The following is a 27,546-nucleotide window of genomic DNA, read 5'->3' on the forward strand; positions in this document are numbered from 1 at the left end:
TGAAATTAAAGTCAGAATTCTGAGAAAAAAAGGCAGAATTCTGAGATTAAAGTCAGAATTCTGAGAAAAAAGTCAGAATTCTGAATTTTCTCTCATACTAAAATAAAATCTAAAAAATCAGATTTTTCCTCTTCCGTATAAATCAATGCACCTGCTGTAATGGCGGATTAACAGTTCAATTTAAATGTGACAGACGCTTGAAGCAAGTGCGCATGCGCACTGCTCTGTTGCTACTCAGTTGTTGTAGTAACCAGGAAGATTAACGGCGCTGTGATGCCTCTGTCAGCTAGTGAGCGGTTAGCCTTTCTGCATCGGAAGCCACGAGTGATTTTATGTCGGTTTACGATAATACTTTAGTTTAAAAACATAAAACCCGTTGCCTGTTTTAAAATTTAAAATTGCTCTGTTTTAGCTATAAGCAGCATGTAAGATAAGCGTCACTCCGTGCAACCGTGTTATATTTGGGCTGTAAGAGGATTTCATCGCAGACACAGGTAGATTTATAAAGGTGTTATTATCCAAGAATGAGCTCATTTATACCCGTGACAGAATTTGATTCATATTGAAATGGGTGCTATTCCTATTTATGAAGTGTGCTGACAAGGATAACCGCCTCTGTTCTTCATAGAACAGCTTACGTTGCTGCCTGGAGGAATCGCCTGATAGTCACCCTCACTTCAGGGGAAAATGCCAGCCGTGGTTTGCGAGAAGGAAGGCTCCGAGTCTTCCTCGGAGGACGATCAAGGGTAAATAAGCTTTTCTGCTCTTTTCTTCGCGTTAAGAAATATTTGATCGCAGTAAGAACTTGTTCTGTAGTGTGTACTGTTTAAGATCTATAATTCTCTTGCTTTGTTTCAGACCTCAGATTTATGTCTTAACTCTGTCCTGGCTTTTTTTAAATTAACATTGCTGGTAAAATATGTTGATGCAACACTTTGATCTGTTCAATTAAATTCAGTTTATTTATACAGCGCCAATTAGCATCTCAACAGATTGCATCAATTTTGTTTTGCTATAATAAAATCTAACTAACCTAATTAAAAATATGCCTTACATTTGTTTCACAATAATCTGTTTAAATATTTGGTGCAAGCGAGAACTGGATACAGTAACATTATTTTTAAGTATCAATTATCAATCACTATAGAATAGAAAATCCTTTTATTGTCCCACAGTGAGAAAATTCTGATGTTTACAGCAGCAAAAAGATTATAGAAAAATTTGTCACACAAATATGGACCTTAGAAAAATGTATAAGAATAGCATAACAGTGAAGAGTTAAAAGATAATAAAATACTGTACTGTAAAGAGTTCTAACAATATAAAAACCATGCACCTGGAGAATAAGTAACAGATATACAGCTATAGACTTTTTTATAGTAATGGATATTTCAAAATAACATCAGAGATTTGCAAAACAGCAGTATGTTATCTAGCCAAGTTAAAAACTGCAAAATCTGCATGAATGTAACAACTTATTGAGGTTGTTTGGAACAGTGGTGGTTATGTGTTTTTAATGTATTGCATTGACATGGGCGGGTTACTATTAATAGTGTCGCCACTATTAAGATGATGAGCCTGGTTATACATACAGTGTACTATAAAAGTTTAAAAAAAGTAGTTTCAAAAACGTTTTTTTTTTTTTTTTTTTTTTTTAAATACATAGTCCATACAGTTTGAAATCCTTTTGAATGTGTTGGATTGAACAACATTTTTTCTTGGCTAAATAAAAGCAGTGGATTTTCCACACTTCATGCTGCACATTAACAGTTAGCTGTTGGAAAGAAAACTGACAATTTTTACTTGCTCTAAAAAAAAAAAGAGCTAAATTTGACTGTTTTGGAAACACATGGTTGTTTTTAAAGCAGTCTAGTGCAGACTGGCTGTGGGAGCATCCTAAAGAAGCAGCTATTGGAACGATTTGAGTTAGTTTGTAAAGAGCAGGACTACAAAACGTATGCAATTTACTGGAATTAATAACATAGTATTGGAGTAATATGGTTCTTTCTTTGAGGTATATGTTTGTTGTGTTTAAAATAAAAACAACAAGATGAGTTATTTGGATATTTTGTTATGTATTGATTAGGGCTGCAATCAATGATTATTTTGCAAATTGATTAATCTATCTTTTAACATTTCAATTAATCGATTAATCTATTGTTTAATAATCAATTAATAATCGGACAGCACAACCAAAAGATGCTTTATGAAATTAAACCAGGTGAAACTAAAATTTTTCACTTGAGGGGTTCTGGATAGAGCATATTGACAGACGAAAATGTTTTTTTTTTTTTTTTTATCTTAAATGCAATGTTTATATATATATATATTTTTTACAATTGTGATATAATTACTTGTCTAAGTGGGTCACTCTGTCAGCTAGATGCTTGTTTTAGAGTCTCTACACTCCATTAATGATTTATCTATCACTAAATTATTTGACGGTTATTTCAATAATCGGTTAATCTCAATTAATGCGATGAACTGTTTCAGTGCTAGTATTGATACTATGAAACCAAAACACAAAAATTTTTAATCAAGGTTATCACACCATATTGCACCTGTTGATAAACAAGATCTTATTTTATTTTTTTTGCAAATATGTGAGGTAACCAAAATAAATCTTAAATCTTTAAGATTCATTTAAGAATGCCAAATTGCAGATTTCTCTTTTCGTGGTCTTTTAGCAAGATGCACACAATTTTACCAACTGTCCAAAGCACTAGAGAGGCTTTCTCTCAAAGTGTGCAGCTTATGTACTTAGACAGTCCTCTTTAGTCTCACTTAGGTTCTTATCTTGCTGATCGTCTTGACTGACATCACAAGGTTTGTGTTTTATTAGATGATAAATGTCCCATTTTGATGAAGGTCCTCATTTTCTTCAATCTGTGTCCTTACAGGTTATTAAATTGTATAATTTTTAAATGATAAGGATGTGCCAAGTGTTGCTTAATAAATGCATTCAAACCAAGGTGTGTTTTGGCAAAAAAATATCTCTAAATTGAACAATTATTTATTATGATTTGAGATGCGGAGAGGATAAGCTAGTCCCTCCTGCCGAGAATATGACAGCTGGTCTGTCTTCTTTCTGCCAAATAATTCCTTTTAAGCTATTTTAGTCAGACCTTACTGACTATCACTCTTCCCGCCTCCATCCTTTCCCCCCTAAGTTAGCTTAATTGGCCAAAGTAAATATTCCGGTAATAACATCTTTTATGCTTATTTTTTGTTAAAAAAAGTGTTCCCATAACTTTGTTAAAACATAGATCTTTAAAAATCGCCTCTTCTAACACAAATATCTCAAATGATAATTTAATTTAATGTAGATATTGATAGCATTTTTGAACTTTCTAACCTGGTCTATCGTATACCTGGCATCATTAATAATTTAAAACAGGGTGATGTAGGGTAAGAACAAATGGCACTGAATAATGCAAAGCACTACCACCTGTAACCTTACAGATTATTCTGCAATTAAGTAGACACTTGCTATGAAGGTACATTAACCAATGTATAATGCTAATAATAGGAAGAATTTTTTGTTTTGTCAGCAGTTTTTACATTATTTGATCAGATTATTTTTTCATATGTATGCACCATTTAGATATTAGCTAAAACGTAACTATATTTTTACAGTAAATTTATGACTAATGAATTCAACATTATCGACATTTAAGAAAATATGTATGTGACATACAAAGTGAAATACATGAAACAGAAGAAAGGTGCTGAAGGTTCTTTTGTAGGGGCTTAGAAATCAAAAGAAAAAAAATAAAGGGATTACAAGAGCATCTTTATTTTTGCAGAAAAAAATATCCCTAACCTTATCTAATTTCTATGAAATCCTCTATGAGTATTAATCGTGATTGGGTATTGGATGATTGGTATTATACAGGTAAGATTTCATTAGCTGGCTGAATCAGTACTTACGTTAAAAAGAAAGGCCAAAACTAGGGGGTTATATCAACACTCTTATACTGTTAATCCTGCTAAACACAGAAATGTAACTGAAGGAGCTTCTTATATCACTTTAAGAATCAGCCTAAAAATATCAACAGGGATTGATTAGAGTGATGCAAGTCATTGGTATCAGCATTAGACTTTAAAAACCTGTATTGGTTGACCTCTAATAAACAGCATGAGAATTCCTCTTTCCAATGTCCTTAATGTAGTCTATACAGTCTCTAACATTCAATTTTTTTCCCAAATAGAGATCATCCTTGCATCACATGGAGTGGCCTTAGCAAGACAATACCAGTCCTCCTATTTCTACCCGAGGCTGTTGTTTCAAAAGACAGGAATATCTGCTCTATTGGAGGTACAGACTTAAGTTATATAACAGTATATTTCAAATGAAAAGCCTAAGTAAGTTTATCTAGTCTTTTCCTGTTTCTTTGTTTGTTCAGAGAGCTACAATATGGCCTTCAAGATTGTGCGCACAGAGAGTCGCCTTGTACGAAGAATGCTCGCCAATCATGGGTTTCATGAGGTAATTCTTATTCTTCAATCACTCAAAATCTTACACTTGGTTTTATTTATTCATTGTCAATACAACTTTTAAAGCTGCTCTTGAAAAAAAAAGAATTAGTGAGCATAACAGTTTCATTTCTTTTAAATACGTAGTTCTGTACCTGTTGACTTTGAATTGACCAATATCCAAAAGTAGCGTCTACTGCCTCTGCAGAGCCAAACTTTACTACGTACAAATATTTGGTGAACTCCCAAAGCAGTGTAGCCATGTCAATTTTGGTTCTAAAATTATCTATAAATATAAAAACAACAGATCTCATCTAATGACACAGGTTTTATGATGTAAATTTCAAAGTGCAGGATGTAATTTTTTTCCCTTGGAAGTGGATTGATATGGTTCTGTAATAAATGTGGTTTTGTTCTTGATTATTATGTTCCAGTGCAGTGATTTAACAATCTTTATTTTAGTGATGGATTTATGGGTGATACATCGCTGGTCAATCCCTTTTTGTCTTATTCAGGTTCACCCAAATAGTAATGACTTCAACCTAATGTGGACTGGATCTCACATCAAGCCTTATGTGCTACGCAGCCTTCAAGACTTCCAGAAGGTCAACCACTTTCCCAGGTATAACAGTCCTTTGAAACACCCGGGTGTACTGTTACTGTTTTTCTGTATTATAAATAACACCAGCAGTCCTTCCCAAACCCTCTTGAAGCGATGTATTTTCTGGCTTCTCCTGAAACACATATTTAGTTTGGACTGGTGCCTCTCTGAAGCATGAAATGAATCATGCTCTCAGGCAGGGGCTGTTCTGTAACCGTATCTATTTCTGTAAATGTTATGTCATGTCAAAGTAGAGCACATTTTAACCTGAAATCTCTGCCGATTTCCAGGTCGTATGAATTAACTCGCAAAGACCGCCTCTATAAAAATATCCAGCGGATGCAGCAGCTACACGGCTTCAAAAACTTCCACATAATTCCTCAGACCTTCGTGCTTCCCTCTGAGAGCCAGGAGTTCCGCAGTAAGAGACCTTCATCTGATTCACTGGGACTGAGCAGATTCATGATTATAACGCCTTAGGGAAGTATTGATACCCATTTTCACATTGTGTCATGTAAACACCCTAGACTTCAATTTATTTTCTGAATAAAATAATATATTTCATTTTGCCTTATTGTATTGTAGTGGAGGGAGAGGGATGCCATTTTGAATCTATTTAACAAATAAAGGAAAAGCATGATATAGATTTCTATTCCAGTCCCTTTAGTCCACAACTTGTCACTTTAGGAGTAATTTTTTCATTTCCAGAAGCGAAATGTTTTTATCAGCATGCTGATATCAGAGATTTTAGGTGACTGATTAGGGCTGCAACTTACGATTATTTAGCAAATCAATAAATCTGTCAATTATTTTTTTTCTATTAATTAATTAATAATCGGATAGCCAAAGATTTCTTAAACAAGATCTTTTTAATGAAATTAAAGCAGGTGAAACTATTTTTTTTTCCATTTGAGGAGTTCTGGATAGATCAAATTGACAGATGAAAAGGATTTTTATGTTAAATGCAAAATATTTATTTATTTTAATTTTTTTTACAATTTTGGTATATTGCTGCTCAAGGTGGGTTGCTCTGTCAGCTAAATTCATGCTTAGACATTGAGGGTCTCTACACTCCAGTTAACAATCGATTACTAAATTAGTTGAGGATTATTTCGTCATTATTATTTTAATCGATTAATCACGATTAATAAAATTGTTTCAGTGCTAAACCCAATATATGTATATATATATATATTGCCTGATCTTGGATCGGAACATCCCTACTTTAATTTCTACCGTGACATGTTTATCCACCCAAACTGACAGTTTGAGGGAAGAGAGGATTAATCAAAGAACCAGCAAAAACGTCCAAAGTAAATCTGGTGAAGCATTAGATATGCACAGCTCAGATGAGAGAATCTGTCGACAGGACAAATAATGATCATGTGCTCCTCAAATTTGACCTGTATCTGTTAGATGCTATAGGAAGATACAAGTTAAAAGACATTTCAAAGAACCTACAAGTTTGCAGTTTGGGACAAGTCAATCAGAATCACAAACATGTTTAGGAAATAACTCCTGGAGAAAAGAGCGCTGGTCAGGGGAGACTGAATTATAACTTTTTAGTCAACATACTAAACAAATGTGTCAGAAAATGTACCTTGAACATCACCTTGAACACACAGCCCTACAATAGGATCTAGAGGTATCAGTCTTTTGCTTTGAGATTACTCCTCATTAGTAGCTTAGATAAAGGTAGTTTGAGTGGATGGGAAGATCAATGGAGTTATACATGGTAATCCTAGAAAGAAAACCAAATGAGGAAATAAAAGTCTTCAGACTGGAGCAGAGATTCACTTGGATGCTTCGGACAACAGAACAAATCATATAATCACAACAATAATGGATTATTTTAGATCCAGTCATGTTTACATCTAGGAAACATCAAGCAGATAATGTGTGTTACAGCTTATACATTGATCATCACAGATTTGATTTATCCATCATGAGTTTAAGGTGTTATTATAGAAGAATAGGCAAACATTTTTTATGTGTATTTCTCCCTCTTTATAATTATGTCAAGAAAACAACACAAAAGTTTGTTGTTGCATTACAAAATGTGAAAAAGTTCAAAGGAGTGTAAATTCTTGACCAAGGTACGGATTACGTTCTATCTCTTCTTTGTCATTCCCAGATTGTTTTGCGAAGGACAAGGGGCCATGGATAATTAAACCAGTCGCATCCTCCAGAGGACGGGGAATCTATTTGATCAGCAATGTAAGCAGTTTTCACTCTTTAAATTGATTAACTTTATAATTCTGAGGTTCGTAACTGCTGATATAAGATTATTTGGGCTCATGTTGACAAAAGTTGGAAAACAGAAACTTTCTAGTTTGAGCTGGGTTTTGTCATCGTCATTATCACACTTCATTGGGTTAACGGAGGTTTTATTGAGTTTGAACACACAAAAAATTCTGGGGAGGTAATAAACTTTGATTGACTGTCTTTTTCAGCAACTAAGGTGGTCTGAGCCTTATATTGGGGCCTGCATTGTTTATATCTTGTTAAAGTAAAATAAAATAGTCAGTTAATAAAAAAAATTATATGACAGAGAATTGTTAAAAGACAAAACCAGATGCAGATCTCCAAGGGGTTCTTTAGCATGTATAGTTTACAGTGGCTCTGTGATAAAGAATTTAATAAGACTGTAGACAAACAAATACTAAACCAGGACCAAACATATAATAGATTCTGGTTTTAAAGGCAGTGTCTCAGATAATACCTTACTGCAAAACAAATAGAATTAGAGACGAATCAAAAGTCAAAATGTTTTCCTTATAAATTATTTAAAATAAGGATATATCGCCTGTTATAGAGACATTTAATTTATAGAACTGTAAACATGCCTCAGCTGTAATCACAAAAGCAATAATCCTAACTGTATAAATAATGGACATAATTTCTGCAAGCACTACACTGCAAAAACAATATAAAAGAGAGTCCAGATTTCTTAAAATAATTGTATTTACCCTTCATTTGAGTAGGTAAACAAGATGATCTACAATTAGTATTTTTGCCCTTAAAATAAGATAATTAGATATCATGTACTTGAAATAAGAGACTGCAGTAGTTTTTCTGGAGAATTATTCATTTCAGTGCATAATTCCCTCTACATCCAATCAAAATTAGTAATGCTCATATACTTCTGCTTTCTCTGAAATCTATTCTCTTCTCCATCAAATCTTCGTTTCTGTCTCAGATAAAATTTTTCTTGTACAGATATTTTCTCCTCTTGTTTACTTCCTTGTGGCACGCAAACTGCGCTTCGCTCGAATTAGAGATATGCTCGGAAACTCGTCGGCTCTGCTTGTGGATTTTTTTTTTACTGGAGCCGGAACGTCGCCTAGCAACCTTTCCAGCCAAGAGATCGACAGCTTTCGAAAGGGTGCGCTTGTATTCTTCTACTGTTCTACTGTTACTACTTACTGATTTTAAAATTGCTGCATATTTTTTTTTATTTAAAATTTAAATTGTCTTATTCCATTGGTAAAGTGTCTTGCTTACCTGCACAGTTCAAGAAAATGCTCCTCTTTTTAAGAAAAACTGACCTACCTAGATTTTAATGTTTTTGCAGTGTAACTGTCTATACAAACAGATTGTTTGCTAGCTTAAAGTTCACAGCTGAAGGTTTTTAGTATTTGTAAGGATGTTGGCTACCAACACTGCAGCATATTTAGCTTGATTAAGGATTCATTGAGGTTGTTATGGATTCAGTCAAATGCAAAAGCACAGCTTTGCTTGTCCATCCGGCATTCAGTAATCCATTCTGTTACCAGATGGTGGATATAAGGAAAAAGAATTCACCAATAATGGAGCTGTTTTATGTAATAAGCTGTTCCTGGTTAGTGACTGAAAATACACAATCTACAGTATGTGTTTAGAAACAGAAAAACATGTCCATACTGCATGGAGCAAGAAAAATGGTTCAATTTAAAAACTAAATAGAAAGAAACCAAATGCTACTCTCTTTGAGGAAGTAGCAGATAGGTCTTAACCCTTAAACTCAGTTTGAATTACTTTGAGTACTTAGATAATAAAATGTTAAGCACTCACCTGAAAAGCTTCTCCACTCCAAGGGTAGTTTTATACACGTCATGATCTAATGTGAAAACAAGAAATAGCTAAAACCTAATAAGAATCTGTTAAACTGTAAAATCAAAAGAACAAAATATTTACAATATTCTGAAATAAAAGTGATTATAGGGCTATTCCTAACTTTCTTAAGTGCAGAAAGCTATTTGGCAGTTGTGTTTTCCAGAAGCAGACCTCCACAAAGGGGATTAAACAAGACGAAATTGGATTGGAGTGTAAAATAAAGCTTTCATAAATATTTACTATTATACTGCATATGAAATTTCACTTTATTTTCTTTCACTTTTCATTTTCATTGCTACTTTTTCCATTTTACTTTCATCTTTATATTCATCTGTCCTCGCTGCTCAATTCTTGAGGTGCTTTAAGCATTTCTCTCTTAATGAAAACATATTTTGGGTTGTAATTGAACCTGATAGCAGCTGTAAAAGTGGGAGAATAACTTTGAAGTAATTACAGAAAGGATGGGTGTAGGATCCAAGTGTTTATAAAAACTACATAACACAGTGAGGATAGATTAGCACATACTGGAAACAAAAAACCCTGGATCTCCCTTTTATTAAAACCGCCCTTGTGTCAGTCAACTACTACTTCATGTGTAAGCACAGATTTACATTTGGAGTGTGGGAGTAAAGTTTGCGCAAACGGACCTAAAAAATGTTGTGTGAACCCAGGCAGTCACTTTGCCAGATGTTATCCGAGTGTGGGGGTTGCACTGATACTGTTGTCTTTGAAATAAGTTTCAACTAGACATTAATAAGCGCGGGCGAGTAAATCACACACTTCCAAGGTCTTGGCTCTAGGAAGAGGCCAACAAGGTTCTCACTCTTGGAAAATATATCCACAATTCTTCTTCTTCTCAAGCATTTTTATGCAACGGTGGAAAGAATGTCAGCTTGATATTTGGAGAGAAGAAAGAAATATGTTCATCTTTTTCGGTTTGGTTTTCCTCTGAACTCTTGCCAACGCTGAGGTTACTCTGCCCCCTCCCTTCCAAATCTCGACTCAACTTCACCACCTGCAACACATTTCAGCCTCATAAATGACCCATCTCCCAGCACCAGATTGTGTTTTTATAGGCTGTTATTGAAGGCTGACCTGCTATGACCAGCGTCGCAGAAAAGGCTCCCAATGTGAGGGCGCTTTGATGTTTATGATAACTGCAGTGTCGTGGCAGCTGCTTGGAGTCCATATTTGATGTTGTTTTAAATGAAGTAACTTGTAGCTTGATGGTTTAAGCTCTGAGATGAAATACTGACTGCATATCCTCTTTGTGTGTTCATCTCATTGTCAACTTTACTTTGTTTCTTACAAATAGCCAAATCAGATTTCAATGGATGAAAACATCTTGGTGTCTCGCTACATTAACAACCCGCTGTTAATCGACGGTAAGACACAGTAAATCATTTGTCATTTTAACATAAAGCTCTTTATGATTAATCGCTTTCTTTTCTTGCAGAATTCAAATTTGATGTTCGTTTGTATGTAGTGGTGACATCCTATGACCCACTTCTCATCTATGTCTATGAAGAGGGTCTAGCTAGGTAAGCGTTAGTAGGTTTTTAAACACTTTTGGAATTTTGCAGGTCATTCAATGTATTTTGAGAAATAAAGCTACTGCAGTAATAAATACACATGCTATTGTGTGTACCTCCTCTCTGATTAGGCCTATATCCAGAATACTGGTAATATGCACCTCTGCAGGATTACTGTAATGGGCAATAGCCCACTTTGATGGTTGAGGTCCAGCTTTTCAAATGCAATTTGCTGTATAGGAATATAATATAAGAAAGACATCCACTTTACACGGAAACATTCACACTGTAAATACTAACACATAGCAGCTCCCCAAAATATATATTGAAAAGAAAATACTTTGCATACTTTAAACTTCAAAAAAGTAGTTACAAAAAAATCCTACAAAGAAAATAGCCATTCCTCTAAAAAATATAAACTAAGCTAAGCTAAACTAAGCTAAATTATTTTGAAATAAATACATAAAAAGAGAAAGATAAATAGATAGAATCAGGCATGGACTGTATAGTCCAGAGGTGCCTTGACATAATAGCTTGTGACTCTAAAAACACTGATGACCCCTAAAGATCAATACAAAGAGATCCATACATACTTTAAGGTAAACTAAATAAAATAATTTTTAAATCAATATATATATATTTTTAAATAACATTTGTTTAATTCATAATTTCAAAGGTGCTTTTAGATCTGATCTAATTGGACATTTAATTATTTTGTTGTGTATTTGACAATTTAGCAGTATAAATAATATTTGAATCATGCATTGAAATAAATAAATTACATATCTTTTTTTTGGGGAAACTCAAATTTACGTATTTCATGTTATATTCTTGGCCCTCCATATAGTTTAGGGATCACATCATAATGATAGTGAAACCATCTAATGGCCCCTACCTGGTGTCTAGAAATGTCCGGGGGGTCCTGAGCCCTACTTTGGGAACCCCTGAGTTCATTAAATGTAAAAAAGTGTTTCTACTGCTGAGTAAAAAGCCTTGAAATGAACAAATGTTTGAATTCCAGTTACCTATCTGACACTGCAAGGTTTAAAAAAAAAATAAAAATCTAGCCTCATACAGTATCATGCTACCTGAAAGAACCCATATGAAGGCAAGCAGAGTTCAGTAGAGTACAAAAAAAAATGTTGTCTTACCATAAGTACCCCTTTTAGTCAAAAGTATTGACAATTGTCCAAAAGTGGAAAGTACAATAACTGAAATAAAGACTATTTTACTTAATCTTTTAATTTGAGCATTTAATTTTTATTGTTTTATGCCTTCCATCTCAGATAAACAAAACAGCATAAATATGTTGCCTGGAAGTTAGTACCGGTAAGTAATCGAAATAAATGCAATAAATTTATAAAATAAATTAATAAACCTATATTTATAAAACTGGAGCTCATCTGAGTAGCTTTATTATAATGACGTTTAAGGTTGAGGAATTGGGTACAAAACATAGAACAAAAACTATAGTCAGACTGACTCAAGTGGTTTTATTTGTTTTCATCAAGACACCAGAGCTACTTTGATTAGCTCTGATAGCTCTGCGTGAAAAACAACTGATCCCAGGCTGTTCTCTACATCCAGTCTGTTCCTCTACTTGGTTTTAATGTGTCACAGCTGAAGGTGAACTCAAACATATAAGAAAAATATACTTTTTGGGTGTTAAAAGCTTGTTAAATTTTTTTGTTGGGTCATCGCAAAGCAAAACACATCAGAGCCCAATTTTATTTTTTACCTAAGAAATAAAATTTCAGGATTTTGAAGGGGAGTGTTGGCCTAGTGGTTAGAGCAGTGTGCTCGTGCTCTGTGAATTTTGCAAATACCCGGTTTGATCCCCACAGCCTCCACTCTGGGTCCCTGAGCAAGACCCTTAACCCCACACTGCTCCCCAGGTGCCACACAATGGCAGCCCACTGCTCACTAAGCGAATGGGGTAAATGCGGAGATACATTTTGGGGGAGTGGCAGCCTAGTGGTTAGGGCATAGAGCTTGGAATCCTGAGGTTCTGAGTACGAGCCCTGCTCCCACAGACTGCCACTCTGGCTCCATGAGCAAAAGACCCTTAACCCCACACTGCTCCCCAGGTGCCACACAATGGCAGCCCACTGCTCCCCAAGAGGATGGGTGAAATGCAGAGAGTTCATTTCGTTGCTCTGTACTTGTGACAGTGTAATGACTATAAAAAAGCTGGAAAGAAAAAAAATATTTTCATGTACCTCTTGCAATGCACTGATGGACCACGAGAGGTACACGTACCCCCGGTTGAATCACTGGTCCAAAGCATTAAAAATAAGAAGTAATGCAAGGATCACAGACAATAAGTAGTCTCACGAAATCACAGTGACATTTTAAAGTACAATCCTTATAATTCTAGAAAATATAAAAACATTACGATTGTATAAAGTAGAAAACACAAGAAAGCACAGGAGTTGCTAAACAAAAGCATAAACTAAAACAGCATAACTATGAAGAGTCATTTAGTTTTCTGCTATACTATTTCACAAGGTTGGTCCAGACAGGGAGGCGGATTGCCAGTGGCGACTGTGGATTACCTAGAAAGATTATTTTTTTCTGATAACTTCTCTAGTGAGTTCAGTTCCAGCTTTACAGAACATAAATTACTATACTACCTAATCCACAGAGGCCTGCTGCTTTATCAGTGAATTAACGTTTTGTGTGTGTGTGTGTGTGTATTTAGTGTAACTGGGTGAAGGTGATTCTCATATTAAAACACAGGAGTAACTACAAAAGCATATTACACTGTTAGCTAAATGCATTTACCACCTTTGATTATTCTTCTTTGCACCATTTCTCAACAGAAGTTAAATTTGTTAAGTTTTCCTCTCTAAGTATATAAATGCTGTAAATAATCCTTGTAACTTTCTATCTCTAAAAGTGTTTTTAAATCAGGAAACAAGGCTTGGCTGAGAGCTTCTGAATATTTCCACACAGGGACAATAAAGAATTATTCTGCATATATAATTTGTTACTTATGTTTACATGTTTAAACAGTTTTATGTGCTTTGATAAATGATATACCATTCACATGACTTCATTGCTGTAGCAGAAAAAAAATACAAACTTTAAAGATGTTGTAGTGTTGAGGTGTTTGTTTTTAAAAACACTGTTAATTTCCATCAAAATTAGGTCGGACTCTGTTCTTATACTTTTTTAAATCTCTAAAAGGCTTAAATAAATTCAAGTAAAGCAGAATTATCAGCTTAATGTTGTAGTAATTTAAAATCTATTATGATATTTACATGTTATTATGTTCTATTGTTTATGTGCTTTAAACATGGATTTGATTGATTTTCAAATTCAGCTCTCATCCATCATGGTGGTGGATTTTCTGTTTCCACAAGAGGGCGACCCAAGCTTTTAGAAACCAACTGCTCTGTCAAGCTGTCCTGGCATGTTGAAACAAAGCTCTCCATTGTTTCAGTTGTAGAATGTGCTAATCAAATTTTAGTTTTATGTCATTGTTCAGATATTATCTATGGATAAGCTTAACAAAACTGCACAATATTTTCTTGTACTTTCTGTTCAAATCAAGATTGTTTTTCTAAACTAAACCATAAACAGACTGAACAGATACAGGTAGGCCTGGAGAGGGAAGATGATTTACTGAATAGCTGGCTCCTCGCCTCGCTCTGATAGAAATATGCGCTCATGCTAAAAACATTGTGCCACTGCCCTCTTATTCTGCTGGCTTCATTATCAACTGTGAGCAATAAATCATGGTCAAGTTCCGAATCTGGCTTTTATCTCTGACATTCCTTTGGTGGTGTTGATATTCAGGTACGTGGTGGTTTGCCAAGGAATTTTCATTGTAACACATGTGGCACCTACTGCTGTGAAACTCTATCAGAGACAATTTTCTTCCTTATGTGCTCCAATTATTAAGTACAGTTTTAAACTCATGAATGTAGAAAAAAAAATTGTTTTTCTTTGGTTTAACTTGAGGTAAAGAAAACCAAAACTGTTTCTCCACAGATTTGCTACCGTAAAATATGACCAGACCTCAACAAACATCAAGAACACTTTCATGCATCTCACCAACTATAGTTTGAACAAAAAGAGCAGCGATTATGTCAGGTAAGCTGACATAATATCTGCTTCACATCTCTTTAGAGTGTGTTGCTTTTAGGGGAAGCCCCCTGACTCATCCCTTTACCTTAGCTTTAGTCTTTGAAGCGCATTTCTTCCCTTTCAGCTGCGATGACCCTGAAGTTGAGGATTATGGCAACAAATGGAGTATGAGTGCAGTGTTGAGGTATTTGAAGCAGGACGGAAAGGACACCACATGTGAGTAAGGCAGTTCTATTTTTTTTTTCTAGGATCTTTATGTTTATAAGACTCAATGAGTTTGATTGAATTACATTTATCTCCATTTATTCTGTTGTAGTGTTAATGAGACAAGTGGAGGACCTGATCATAAAAGCTGTCCTGAGTGCTGAGCTGCAGATAGCCGCTGCATGCAAGATGTTTGTTCCTCATAAAGCAAACTGCTTTGGTAATTATTCTCTTCTTTGGTTTTATTACATTATATTTTTTTTTATCATATTATAGATTTCCTTCTTAATACTGGCAGAAGGGCTGAAACAATTAAACGGATTAATCTTTGATTAATCGATTATTTAAAAAAAACCTTTGACTAATTTTGTATTCGAACCATTGTTAAACGGAATATAGAGACTATAAAACATGCCTTTAGCTAACAGAGCAACCCATGGAGCAGTAATTATGCTGAAATGGTAAAAAAAATATATAGACATTTTGCATTTAAGATAAAAACAAAAAAGGTCTGTCAATATGGTCCATCCAAAACTCCTCAAATGGACAAATTAGAGTTTCATCTGGTTTCATTTCGTAAAAAGTCTGGCTATCGGATTATTAATCGATGAATATGGAAAATAATCTACAGATTAATTAATTTGCAAAATAATTGTTAGTTGCAGCCCCAACCGCCAGAAGTTTTGGAAGGTGTCATAAAGTTTTTTCTACTAACTATTTATAAACATCATAAGAAGCAATACTTATGATCTGTTTCAAGCCTCTTTATAAGCATCTAGTTTTGTCGTTCTCTGTGTGTGGATGATTTGGTTTTTACTAACTTCTGGTGTGAATTTCACATGACCATGTGTGTTTATCGAAATAAAAAGTAATATCTTTAGTATTTATCTCACCACTGGGGTGACCATACACAGCACACTATTCACATTTCCTTTCAGTTTCACATTATCCATCACTTCCCGTTATAATGTCTGCCTTCTGGTCCATGCTGAGCTAATAAAGCCTTCCCGTCTGTTGTTCCCCTTTATCCGGCCGCTGGCTTTTGGAGGACATGTAGACTGAAGCAAGAATTTGCTTCCTCTCTTCATTTGCCATTCAAGCTTTGCCTGATTTAGGCTGACTGTTATCTTGGCTCGTCTTGCTCAGCGGCAGGCTTGTGTGAACTCCATTTTGGAGCCATTACCCATGTTAGTATTGGCATTAATTGTTTGCGCTCTTTCTCTGAGTCTGGCAGTCTATCTGAGATTTTGGGGGCTTGAAAAGAAGGGAATTGGCTGTGCTTCTCCAAAGCACCACTGTCTCTTTCTCACTCACTTTTTCTTTCCTTTTTTTTTTTATTTTTTTTTTAATGTGTCTTTTTGTTTATACCACCCACCCCTATTGCTCACACTTAGTTTCACCTCTCAGATACCAGAAAAATAGTGGCTTCCCAAGACATAATAGCTCCTGATTGGTGGTTGTTTGGGCTGTATTGGGCACGTAGCAGCATGGATTCATAATCAGAGAGTTGCCTGCATAAAGATGCAATCTACACCCATAGCATTACAGCTGTGTTGACAACTGCATAAAGTTAAGGTGTGAATGTTGATCCTGCAGGTATTTTCACTAAAATGTATTCTACCAAATCTTGACTTGCGTTGCAGTTATCCACATAAGAAGGACACGATAACAGTCTGAATAACTTTGATCTTTCTAAAGTAACATTTGTTTTATTTTTTTATTTATTATTCTTGCTTTGTTGCCTTTGTTCAAAAGTACACAGTACACCAATAAGCAATACACAGAGGACACAGGTGAAAAAATATATATATTACTTTTAGGTTTTCTATTCAGTCTTTACATTTTTTTACTCATTTGCTCTAAGGGATATAGAAGAAAGACGTAATGTTGCCCGTTACACTATTTCATTATTTTATCTTAACTTTGGAATCCAACCTTCTGGACAGGTTAGGTTAAAATGAAAAGTCATGCCCATATCTTCCACTGAAGAGATCTCTGGCCAGAGATAACTTTCAGAATAAAATGTGTATAATCTTTCAGATCAAAAAGAAACTGAGACTGCCATCCCTGCAGATGAGGCTTTTTGCTTTGTAAGCCTTTACTTTTAATGAGTCATGAATGAATCACTTGGACATCATAGCCAAGGCTACACAGAATTAGAGCTACACATGTGGACAGACTTGTTGGTATCCACAATGGTCACAGAAATAAGGAAGCTGACAAAGGTACTGGAAAAAATAAATAAACAAATTCCATGTAGATGAACAGATGCTTTAGTGGAATGATAAAAAAAAACCTCATGAAACAGGCCTGGAAAAACATGATTTTGCCCTTAACTTAATATTTTGTTGCACAACCTTTTGAGGCAATCACTGCAATCAAATGATTCCTGTACTGTAACTGTCAGTGAGTCTTCTGCTCCTCCCAGCAGGTACTTTGGTCCACTCCTCATGAGCAAACTGCTTCAGCTGTCTCAGGTTTGAAGGCTGCCTTTTCCAGACAGTGTATTTCCGGTCAGGGCTCATAGAAGGCCACTTCAGAATAGTTCAATGCTTTCCTCTTAGCCATTCTTGACTGTTTCTGTGTGCTTTGGGTCATAATCCTGTTAACCTGCAACCAAGACCAAGATGTCTGACTCTGGGCAGCACATTTCTCTCCAGAATCCCTTGACTATCTTAATATTTCATTGAACCCTACATTACCCTCCTTCATGTTTCACTGCAGGGACAGTGTTTTCTTCTTGATATGCTTTTTTGCATTTTGTTTCTATGAACATAGAGCTGATGTGCCTTGGTAAAATGTTTCATTTTGTCTCATCTGCCCATAGGACATTTTCCCAGACGATTTGTGGTTTGTCAACATGAAGTTTGGCAAATTCTGTTTTTTTGTTTGTTGTATGATTTGCTTTCAACAATGCCTTCCTCCTCAGTTGTCTCCCATTAAGTCGACTTTGGCCCATCAACGACGGATGCTGCGATCTGACACTGATGATCTTTGAGCTTGAAGTTCGTCTTTAACTTCTTTTGAAGTTTTTCTGGCCTCTTTTGACACCATTCCCTTTAGCTGTCTTTTGATTTTGTCATCAGTTTTCCTCCATCCGGCCACTTTTGGGAGATACAGTCTCATGGATCTTATATTTCTGGGTAATATGTGCAGCTTTAGTCAAAGGAACATCAATTAAGCTGCTTGGAGATTATCTTATAGCCTTTGCCTTTAACATGCTTGTCTATAAATTTCTTTATGATCTTATGAGAGGACAATATTTTTGCTTTTTCTGGTCCATGTTGAGTGCGGTACGCACTAGGGATGCACGATATAATCGGCCCCCTATCGGTATCGGCCTGTATCGGCCTTAAAACTGAATATCGGACATCGGCCACCCCACCGATATTTAACCCGATATTTGATCAGCTTCTGAGTTTCTAAAGTCTAAAAAAAAAAAAAAAAATACTACTTCTTCTTCTTCCTCAAAAACTTCTTTTTTACAGACTTAAAAACTTCTAAAGACGAGGGAAAAAATATTGATACATTAAAATATCACAATATCTTCATATGCTGATATATTACCATTTAGAAACACCATATCAATCTCTTTTACTTATGAAAAATTGCTATATGTCATCGTTATGCTACGAAATCCCCCGAAAATTCACAAAATTTTGCCATATTTTTATATGTTGATATATTGACGCGGTATCGATCTATTTTACTAACAAAATCTCACAAGAATTTGCAAAATATCACGAGAGTTTGTAACAGAACGATGAAATTTCATGAGATTTTGAAAGTAAAATAGATCGATACTGCGTTTTTAAAAATCAGTTTGATATCAGCATATGAAAATATATTTGAGTATATTATTTTTCAAAGTGTCAGAAATGGATAACAAAACGGCTATTTTCAATGACTACTTATTTTTGTCCAGCTTTAATATCGGTATCGATATCGGTTAACGGCTACATGAGTTTTAAAATATCGGCATATCGGATATCGGCCAAAATCCCAATATCGTGCATCCCTAGTACGCACCATATCACACACCAAACCAGTAACTACCAACATCCCCAAATATAGGCCCACTGACTGATTAAAAGATTGTAGACACCTGTGATCCTAATTAATGGACACTAATTCAATATGTCCCTTTGGTCACATTATTTTCAATGTTTTCTAGGTTATCAACATTTTTGTCCAGGCCTGTTTTATGAGTTTATTTGTTAAATTTACTGTTGAAACATGGTTGTTAAGCAATGTCTGACTTTCAATTGTTCATTTTCATTGATTTTTAATTTATTGTTACTTTTGTCAGAGTTAATTCTGTGACCACTGTGGGATTTTCTCTCATTAATAAATGAGGTGTGTATGTTACCCTATATTACATCAAGATGCACACAATTTGTTGTGTCAAACTCTTCTTATGAGAACTTTCCATTAAGTTCTATTCATATTTAAATTATTTCTATGTTTCTATGCATTGATACCCGTACATTTCTGGAATGAGATCTCTGACGTTTCTCCAGGTATCTGTCGGAGCCCTTCTCCAGTTTGGGGGTTACTGCCCTGAGTGCTCCATTGACTACGGCCCCTACCATTGCCATCGCCTTTCATGCTCTTTCTAGTTCTTCCCTGAGTCCTTGGTATTTTTCCGATTCCTTGTGTTCTTTTGTCCTGATGTTTTCTTCCTTTGGGATGGCCACATCGATAACTTCTCTGCTGCTTATCAATAATCACAATGTTTGGTTGGTTGACCACAACAATTTAGTCTGTTTGTATCTGGAAGTCCTAGAAGATCTTAGCTCTGTAATTCTCCACCACCTTGGGAGGTGGTTACCATCTTGACCTGGGGGTCTCAGTTTGCATTCTGCACAGATTTTACACTATAGCAGCCGTTGGGTTATGACATTGCATGTATTCCTTTACTGCCAGTGTCTTACATCCTGCTGTGAGATGCTGGGCTGTTTTGGGGGCTTGCACCTGGGATCTTGCCTGGTATAGTAGACCTGGGCCTCTATTGCTCTGATGCTCAAGGCCTGCCCCTGTGCTGCCATGATCAGTGCTTCTGTGCTGTCCTCTCTAACTATTTGAAGGATTTGGTCCTATCAGCTAAATCAGCTATCTGTTAGCGGTACATTCCATGCTGGGGTTTTTCCTCCCATGATGGATCCTCCGGTTCCTTAATTTCTAGTTTCCACTGTCTGAGACATTCACTAAGCGCTTCATCCCTTGGGACCTTCTCCCTGATGTGTTCTTGGAGCTCAGAGGTTTCATCTTGAATGATTGTTCTGATGCTCCCTAGACCTCTGCCTCCTTCTTTGTGTTTACTGTATAGTAGAGGTAGGTGATGTGGAGTCATTAGGTCCACTTGTGGTAACTCCATATCTCCCAACTCTGGTGTAAATTCTTTGGGTATTGGATTTGGTGTGGAACCAGCCATGCATTGTGAGTAGCCTCTGTGTTTTCCGGGTGCTTTACTCAGCTAAAATAGTCATTGTAACTCTAGAGGAGCTGCAGACACTTTCTGCTCATGTGGGAGATTCTCTTGACTGGACAGTTATCTTTCACAAACTTTACAAATCTGGCCTAACAGATGGAAAGGAGAACACATTGTAAAAAGAAAACCTTAAAAAGTCAAAGTTGTAGTTTGCCTGAAGTAATGCAGGCAACATATCAAGAAAGTTTTCTTTTCATAGAATACAACTCTACTTTTAAAGATTAGTAGACAATGTTCTGTAAATTTCCTTACCTTTTAATCATGTCTCTTTTTGTTAATTCTTTGTATAAAATACTAACATATTGAAGTTGTTGTGATATTTATAGTGATATTGAAGTTTATAGTTGTAAGTTGACACGGTATAAAAAAAGTTTTATTCATAAAAATACAAAAAAAGACACTCAACCTGCAAAACAAAAGCTATCAACTCCAACAGTTTTGCTTTACACACTTAATAAAATATGATCTGCTGTGAACATCTCACTTCAGTCCTATCGGTTTACTGTTGAATTAGGCATAATTTTGTTGTCTACAGATGGCCCCAAGGTAGTTAATTATGGCATTCATGATGTGTCTGCAGGATTAAGTTTCCAAAGACAGACATTGACAGTTCCAGAGGACCACCCTCGTCCTCGCTCTGTTATTCTGTCTTCATGCGCTTGTATTGCATGCAAACTCCCTCTCTGACTTGGAATATTTAGGTACAGTAGGAGCACAGGAACATGCTTGAACCCGCGTGGAGCACAAGTGTCACAAACATGAAGGTCCGTCTAAGCTTCTGAAATTTAGGCTTACATGTTTGTATCATTAATTCATGTCCCTAAATACAGTTTCTCATGCAAAGTAATATTTTGTCCCCCTTACTGTACATTCCTAATTTTGAACATGTTCTCCCACCCTTTAACCTACAATACCCCAATGTTTCTACTACTTGTGTGTGTGTATTATCTCAGGAAAATGTGGTGAGGAAAGTAGTAATTGTTTTGTGTTTTATACAATGTTTGGCATGTCTGGAAATGAGTTTTAAATCATTAAGCCTAATTTGCTTTGAAATATTCCCTGTGATTTTTAAAGTCTTTTTATGTGTTTTAAAACAATGGGATTTCTTCCTCAAATTGCACAGTGCATCCACGTGTGCATAGGATAAAAAAAATATCTTTTTATAGCTCAGTAATGTCTCATGTGGGATGAAACAAAAACATTTTTTTTCACTATTAGAAGTGTATATGGGTGTATGAGTCTTTTAGCTGGGAGAAAATGCCACCCATGCTGCTCCTCACCACCGCTGTGTGATTAATGGACAGGCTTTTTTTTTGCTGAGAGATGCTGATTACAAGATGTTTTGACTAAGATCTGATTAGCCAAGCCAAAGCCATATTTTATTACACACCAAACATTCCACTTACTGGTACTGTGTTCCACTGAACATACCTCATTAAGTGTTGAGTATTGGTTGGATATCCCATTCTCCATTTAAATAACTCCTACTTTTCTCTGTGGTCCAGAGTTTGTTACACTTGCAGTGACTTAATGACTTGATGACTGATGGCTTAGTGCCTGATATAACAATAAGACTATTAACTGTTAACTAGAAACCTGATTTGTTGTCCTTAGAGCTTTTTTCCACTTCGCTGTGTTTCTTGCAGGAACAGTGAAGCATTTTACCAGTGATGATTTGTCCTGAAAATGACGTTAAAGTAATTCAATTGTCCCATTTCATGAAAAAAAGCCCACTTAAAAGATGCCCCCTGTTATTGTGGGTAACCAGGCTCAGTGGCTAGGGTGGGATGATCATTGTTTTTGGGCGTCTTTCTCATGTGGTGAACTTTTCCAGCGGTGCCCCTCCTGTAATAAAGAAAGAAAAAGATCTTCATCATCCCTTTTTTCTGTCATAGTTGTTCTCTCCCCTCCCCACCCTCCCTGAGGCGTGTGATGTAGATGTTGAGCGCCTCACGTCTGCTTGCCTATGATGCTTGTTGTGGGTTGTCTGTGGGTACATTTAGAAGCGCTCCCCCGGCAGCGGTTGAGCCACAGAACAAACGTGTCTGACATTAAGCTTCTCGGCAGGCTCGCGGGGCATCAGCGCCGTCTGCTTCTAATTGGGGGAAAATTTGTGGCACATGGAGTCTGCTTGTCGGAGGCTGGTGAATTGGTTGCAACACCTCCCCATTTTCCCCCTGCTGTTGTTGTGCCACTGATGAGACAAAGCAGGCTCAAAACCTCAGTTATTTCAACACTCTCTTCTCCAACGCTATTGGATAATGTTTTATGATATGCGCTTTGTCTCCCTGTTTTAGGGTATCTAAATCTGTATGTGTTTTTCTTTAAGGAATTGGATAGAATAATATTAGCTGACACGTGGAAAATAAAATCCTTCAAAGCTTTGCACTGTTGAATATTAGGAGGTCCTGTCCATCTTCTGTATAGTCCTTGGCTTATATGTGGCCAAATCCCTTTATTTACATTAGTAAGAATGCAAGACACTCTTCCATGCTTGTACTTTTTATCCTCCACTTTTATGCAACCAGGTTTGGGGCAGCAGGCTTATAAGAGACAAGCAGGCTTTCCTGTCCGCAGAAACCTACTCCAACTCCATTGGGAGAAGCCTGAGGTGTTCCAAAGCCCGACAAGACATAGGCAAATTCTGAAAAAAATCTAATTGTTGCCCTTAGTTTCTGTTCTTCCCCCTTTTGTGTGGTTAACAGTAAGGGAACTATCATGGGTAGAAAAAGAACTGCGGACTGCTCTGCCAAATCTGAATAGCCTTTAATCTTCAGGATGTCGTTACAAGACTGAAGACAAATGGGTGATGGTTAAATTTAGTCAAAAGCATTGTGAAAAAAGAACTAAAAGAAAGGCAAGACATACCAATATACAGAATGGCTTTATAGCAACCATAATAGCAACCAAAAAATATGAAGGTGGTTACGCTTGCAAAATTAGATAGATTTCAATTGAGCCAATATTCTTCCAGTGGGTCCTTGGCCATTCTCCGGTCCTCCCTCTAGTGGAATGTACTTGGGAGACTTCCTGAAGGAGATGTCCAGGATGCATTTGGTGCCTAAATGCCTGGGCTACCTTAGATGTCCTGATACCCTTATTATGTGGAGGGTTAATGGCTTCAGTCTGAGCCCCAAACTCAATGGCTGATCTCCTCACCTTTTTTCTAACGGAGGTTGGGAGTGTTGGGAGTGCTGGTGAGAGCAGTGCGCTTGTGCTCTGAGAAGGTTCCAAGTACCCGGTTCATTCCCAACAGCCTCCAATCTGTGTTTCTGAGCAAAACCCTTAACCCCACACTGCTCCCTCTGCGCCACACAATGACAGCCCACTGCTCCCCAAGGGGATTGGTCAAATGCACAGAGTGAATTAAAGGGATTTACGTTTACATATTATAGCTGCTCATATCAGGGAATCTCGGTCATGACCCACATTTTACCGTATTACTTGAGAGTAGGAGCATAGACAGACCAGTAAACTGAAAACGTTGCCTCATAGTTCAGCTCTTTCTTATTTACAACAGACCCCTGCAGCATCTGCATTACTAGGGAAGCTGCACCAATTGGTTAGTTGACCTCACATTACCTTGTTCCCCTCACATTTGTACAAGACTGCAAGGCAGGAACTCCAACCTGTGGCTTGCAAGCCGCACTTTCCGGTCGAGGTACAGTATGTAGTAGCTGGTCTTATCCCAGCTATTTCCCATTCGGCTACAGACCTCCATAGTCCATGCTGTAGGCCTGGGGCTCTTCAGTTCAGGCCTTCAAGGACCGGTGTCGTGCACCTTTTAGCTGTTTCTGCTCAATTCATTCAAGTTCAAAAATGTGTGTGTCGCAGTGAATGCAAATATGCCCCAGCCCCTTCCACAGACACTCTGGTGCACCTCTCCAAATCTGTAGGTGACCACAGACAGTGCCGCAGACAGGAGGCCTCTGATTGGTCAATTCTACATCCGCTCTACAATATGCGTTTTTCCTGTTTGGTACCTTACCTGCTTGTTTTGTTTGTATGACCGTCATTGTGGAAAACGACTTTTAAAGTTGGACCAGCTAGAAGAGCGTGGTGCGTGAGAACACTGGGATCCTTTTTCCACCTGGATCTTTGCTCTTTTTTGCCCTCATGTCCCTCCCTTGTTGCACAAACTTGCCCCCACTTCCTCACTAACTCTGCCGTATCTAGACTTACAACTCGTTTGTGATTGTCCCTCTTGCGTTGTGGAATAGCATACAGTAGCGCAGGCCATGCTTCAGAATTGGACATAAATCAAAAATATCTGCGGCAAGCTCACTTTGACACACTGCTTTGGGAGTATAACCAGCCCTTTAGGAGTGTGATCCTCTAGAGTTGCAACAACACATTTGGGACATCTACCAGGGGCACTGTCCCCAAAAGCTACGCAATGTTAAAGATTTAGGCCCGGGTCCAACACCTTGTCTCTAGTCTCTTCTTTCACCAGGGAAGGTGTGATAGAATTATGAGTTTCTTAAAGTATTTCATCACTTTGGGCACAATGTCTTCAGCAGCTCCGTACCCCTGCTGTGCTCAAATAAAAAACAGAATGCATTTCTAATATGGTAATGTGATTGACACAAAAATTAGGCCTGTGAAGATCCCAATCTTTGTTTTTATAGCAAAATAAAGAACACAATTTTTACTTTGAGAAACAGAATTTAAAATCCAATAAATATTTGAAATTGCACTGCATTTGATAAAAATAACAAAGTTTCATACTAATATTCTAGATCGTTAGAGATGTATGGATCACAGTATTTACCTATTGCTGTTAACTCCCAATAATATTTGGTTCTTGTTTAGCTGTCTGAAAGTTCCCATTCAAAATGAAATAAGGGTAATTTTACTGTCTGTTTTGTTGCTACACAACTTAAAAGCCGAAGTGTGTAAGCTTTACCTCCACTTATGAGCTTTAATGTCTAGGATCAAGATGTCAAGATGCTGGAAAATATAAGCAGTTTCAAGTGTGGTAAAGCTGGTGGGGATTCTCTGCTTACATATATACTCACAAAATCATGTCAGGTTTTTTTCTATTCTAAAAGTTCAAAAGGACAAGCTACAAGGAAACACATCTGTCCTTAAATTATTTAAAAGTACCGTAATAGAAACCAAATTAAATGATCCAAAAACAGTTTTAAATCTCCAACAAAGCATGATAAAGACAAATTGCATAACTAGATATCTGATTTGTGACTTTTATTTTTTTCATTTAATCTTCCAATGTTTTATTATTCGGCTAAAGTAAAACTGCTAAACTTGATTAGTGTCACTTTAGCTACAATATTAAGCCATTGCCAGCTTTACTGCTGTGTTTTGTGTACTTAACACTGGCATTGACCTGAGATGCTAGAACAAACAGTGCTGGTTATTGCAGCTTTGAAACCGCCAACCCCCCTAGCCTACTCTCAACACAGTCTGATCTTTTGAAGTGTCATTAGAAGGATTTTTCCCTTGGCTTTTTGGCTGGGCGCTACCCTAACCCTGTAAAAGACTGTGGTTTCCCTGCACGCTGCTGCTGAGGCTGGTGGCTTATTGGGTGACACTCCCCAGAGCAGTGTGAGGCCTTTCATATGGTGCATATACTCCGGCTGCTCCAGTGAGCCATATATCAACCAGTGAAATTAGAAAAAAACAGGATGAAATGGATGATTTTTTTTTCTTTTACTCTTGGAAGTTCCTGACCACTTTGTGAAAGGCTTTTATTGTGTCACTCAGTGCTTAGCTGTTACTGGAGTGAAATACTCTATATACAATATGCTGCCTAAGGCTTTATAATTCCCTAGCTTTTGGCACTTGGGATACACCCTCACATTTCAAGCTGTGTGTTTGGATTATTTATCAGGATGGACGTGATTTGACCTCAGGAAGTGGTTCCAGAAACCCTTTTCTAGGTCATTAGGACCATTCACTTATTATTACAGAGTACAGGCAGTATTCAAACTTTAAAACTCAAAAGAATGTTGACTAGCTGCATTACAATGAATCTTTTATTGTTCTTCTGTTGTTAAATATGTTATTTCATGGATTTTCAGCAATTCTCATTCATCAGCATAAAAACATTTTTTGATTATTTTTTGCTGATAATTGTTCTTCCTGCAGAATTGTATGGCTTTGATGTCCTCATTGACTCCAACCTCAAACCCTGGTTGTTGGAGGTCAACCTTTCTCCCTCTTTGTCCTGGTACGTGAATCACTTCCTTTGTTGTTTTTACTTTGTACTTGAGGAGAATCTCACAATTAAGAATTTTTAATTACCTTTAAAGAAGGCGATGTTTTATAAGTCTGTAATAAATTTAACCACTCTGGCTTTTTACAGTGATGCACCCTTGGACCTGAAGATTAAGGCTAGCATGATTGCAGACATGTTTTCACTAGTGGGTGAGTGGACAAGAAAACAACTAATGAAAACATCCTCTGTTTTGTTTTATGTTTTTTCCATGAGAAATTAATGCAATAATTAATTAAACAAAAATCTTGATGGTAATTCAATGTGTCACGCATGTATATCTTACAATAGTATTTGCTTGAATATAAGAACAATAGAATAAGAGCAAGATGCTGTAGGAGGAGTTTAAAGAGAGTAAGGTTGTTAAATAATATCTCAGCCTTTAAACATCTTATTGAACTCTGAGCAATCTGTCATCTGTTCACGTAAAAGGTCAAACATGGCTAAACGTTGATCAAGACATTGCCGCCCTCAAATTATTGCACATTCTTTGCAAAAATGCATCAGATCACTTAGATTGGTTAAAGAGCTAATGTGAACTGGTAATTATCTCTATTCTTTAGGCAAAGGTTACAGGATTTAAGTCTAAACTTTAATTGGACCGTTCTATCTCATAATTATGCTTTGATCTAAACCTGCTGCTGCATTTGACAGCTGGTGTGGTGTTCTTAGGGGGACGCGCAATATTTGCATGTAGAACAAAAGATATAATTTTGTTCCTTGCTCTGTAGGTTTGCTGTGTCTCTTACATGGTTTGTAAGAAAGTTTGAAAAGCACAACATTTTCTGTTTTTTTTTTAATAAGAAATTTCTCAAGTTGG

The 27,546-nt window shown here is 36.6% G+C and overlaps 1 protein-coding gene across 3 annotated transcripts in view; it reads left to right on the forward strand.

The window, feature by feature from the left end:
- The first annotated feature begins 249 nt into the window (after positions 1-249).
- Positions 250-27,546, forward strand: part of ttll5 (tubulin tyrosine ligase like 5) — a 78,318-nt gene continuing 51,021 nt past the window's right edge. For 2 of the 3 annotated variants that reach the window (XM_015386818.1, XM_015386817.1), the window contains exons 1-14: positions 291-494; positions 629-746; positions 4,212-4,318; positions 4,407-4,489; positions 4,992-5,098; positions 5,368-5,498; positions 7,212-7,294; positions 10,488-10,557; positions 10,629-10,713; positions 14,701-14,802; positions 14,921-15,012; positions 15,113-15,220; positions 26,600-26,681; positions 26,817-26,878. In XM_015386818.1, coding sequence (XP_015242304.1) covers positions 688-746; positions 4,212-4,318; positions 4,407-4,489; positions 4,992-5,098; positions 5,368-5,498; positions 7,212-7,294; positions 10,488-10,557; positions 10,629-10,713; positions 14,701-14,802; positions 14,921-15,012; positions 15,113-15,220; positions 26,600-26,681; positions 26,817-26,878 — 1,171 coding nt within the window. In that variant the 5' untranslated portion in view covers positions 291-494; positions 629-687. Of the gene's footprint in view, positions 495-628; positions 747-4,211; positions 4,319-4,406; positions 4,490-4,991; positions 5,099-5,367; positions 5,499-7,211; positions 7,295-10,487; positions 10,558-10,628; positions 10,714-14,700; positions 14,803-14,920; positions 15,013-15,112; positions 15,221-26,599; positions 26,682-26,816; positions 26,879-27,546 lie in introns of all 3 variants that reach the window. The other variant, XM_015386816.1, reaches the window with a different exon arrangement.

The sequence above is a fragment of the Cyprinodon variegatus genome, unplaced genomic scaffold (assembly GCF_000732505.1).
Source record: "Cyprinodon variegatus isolate N-32 unplaced genomic scaffold, C_variegatus-1.0 Scaffold379, whole genome shotgun sequence".
Taxonomy (NCBI): Eukaryota; Metazoa; Chordata; class Actinopteri; order Cyprinodontiformes; family Cyprinodontidae; genus Cyprinodon; species Cyprinodon variegatus.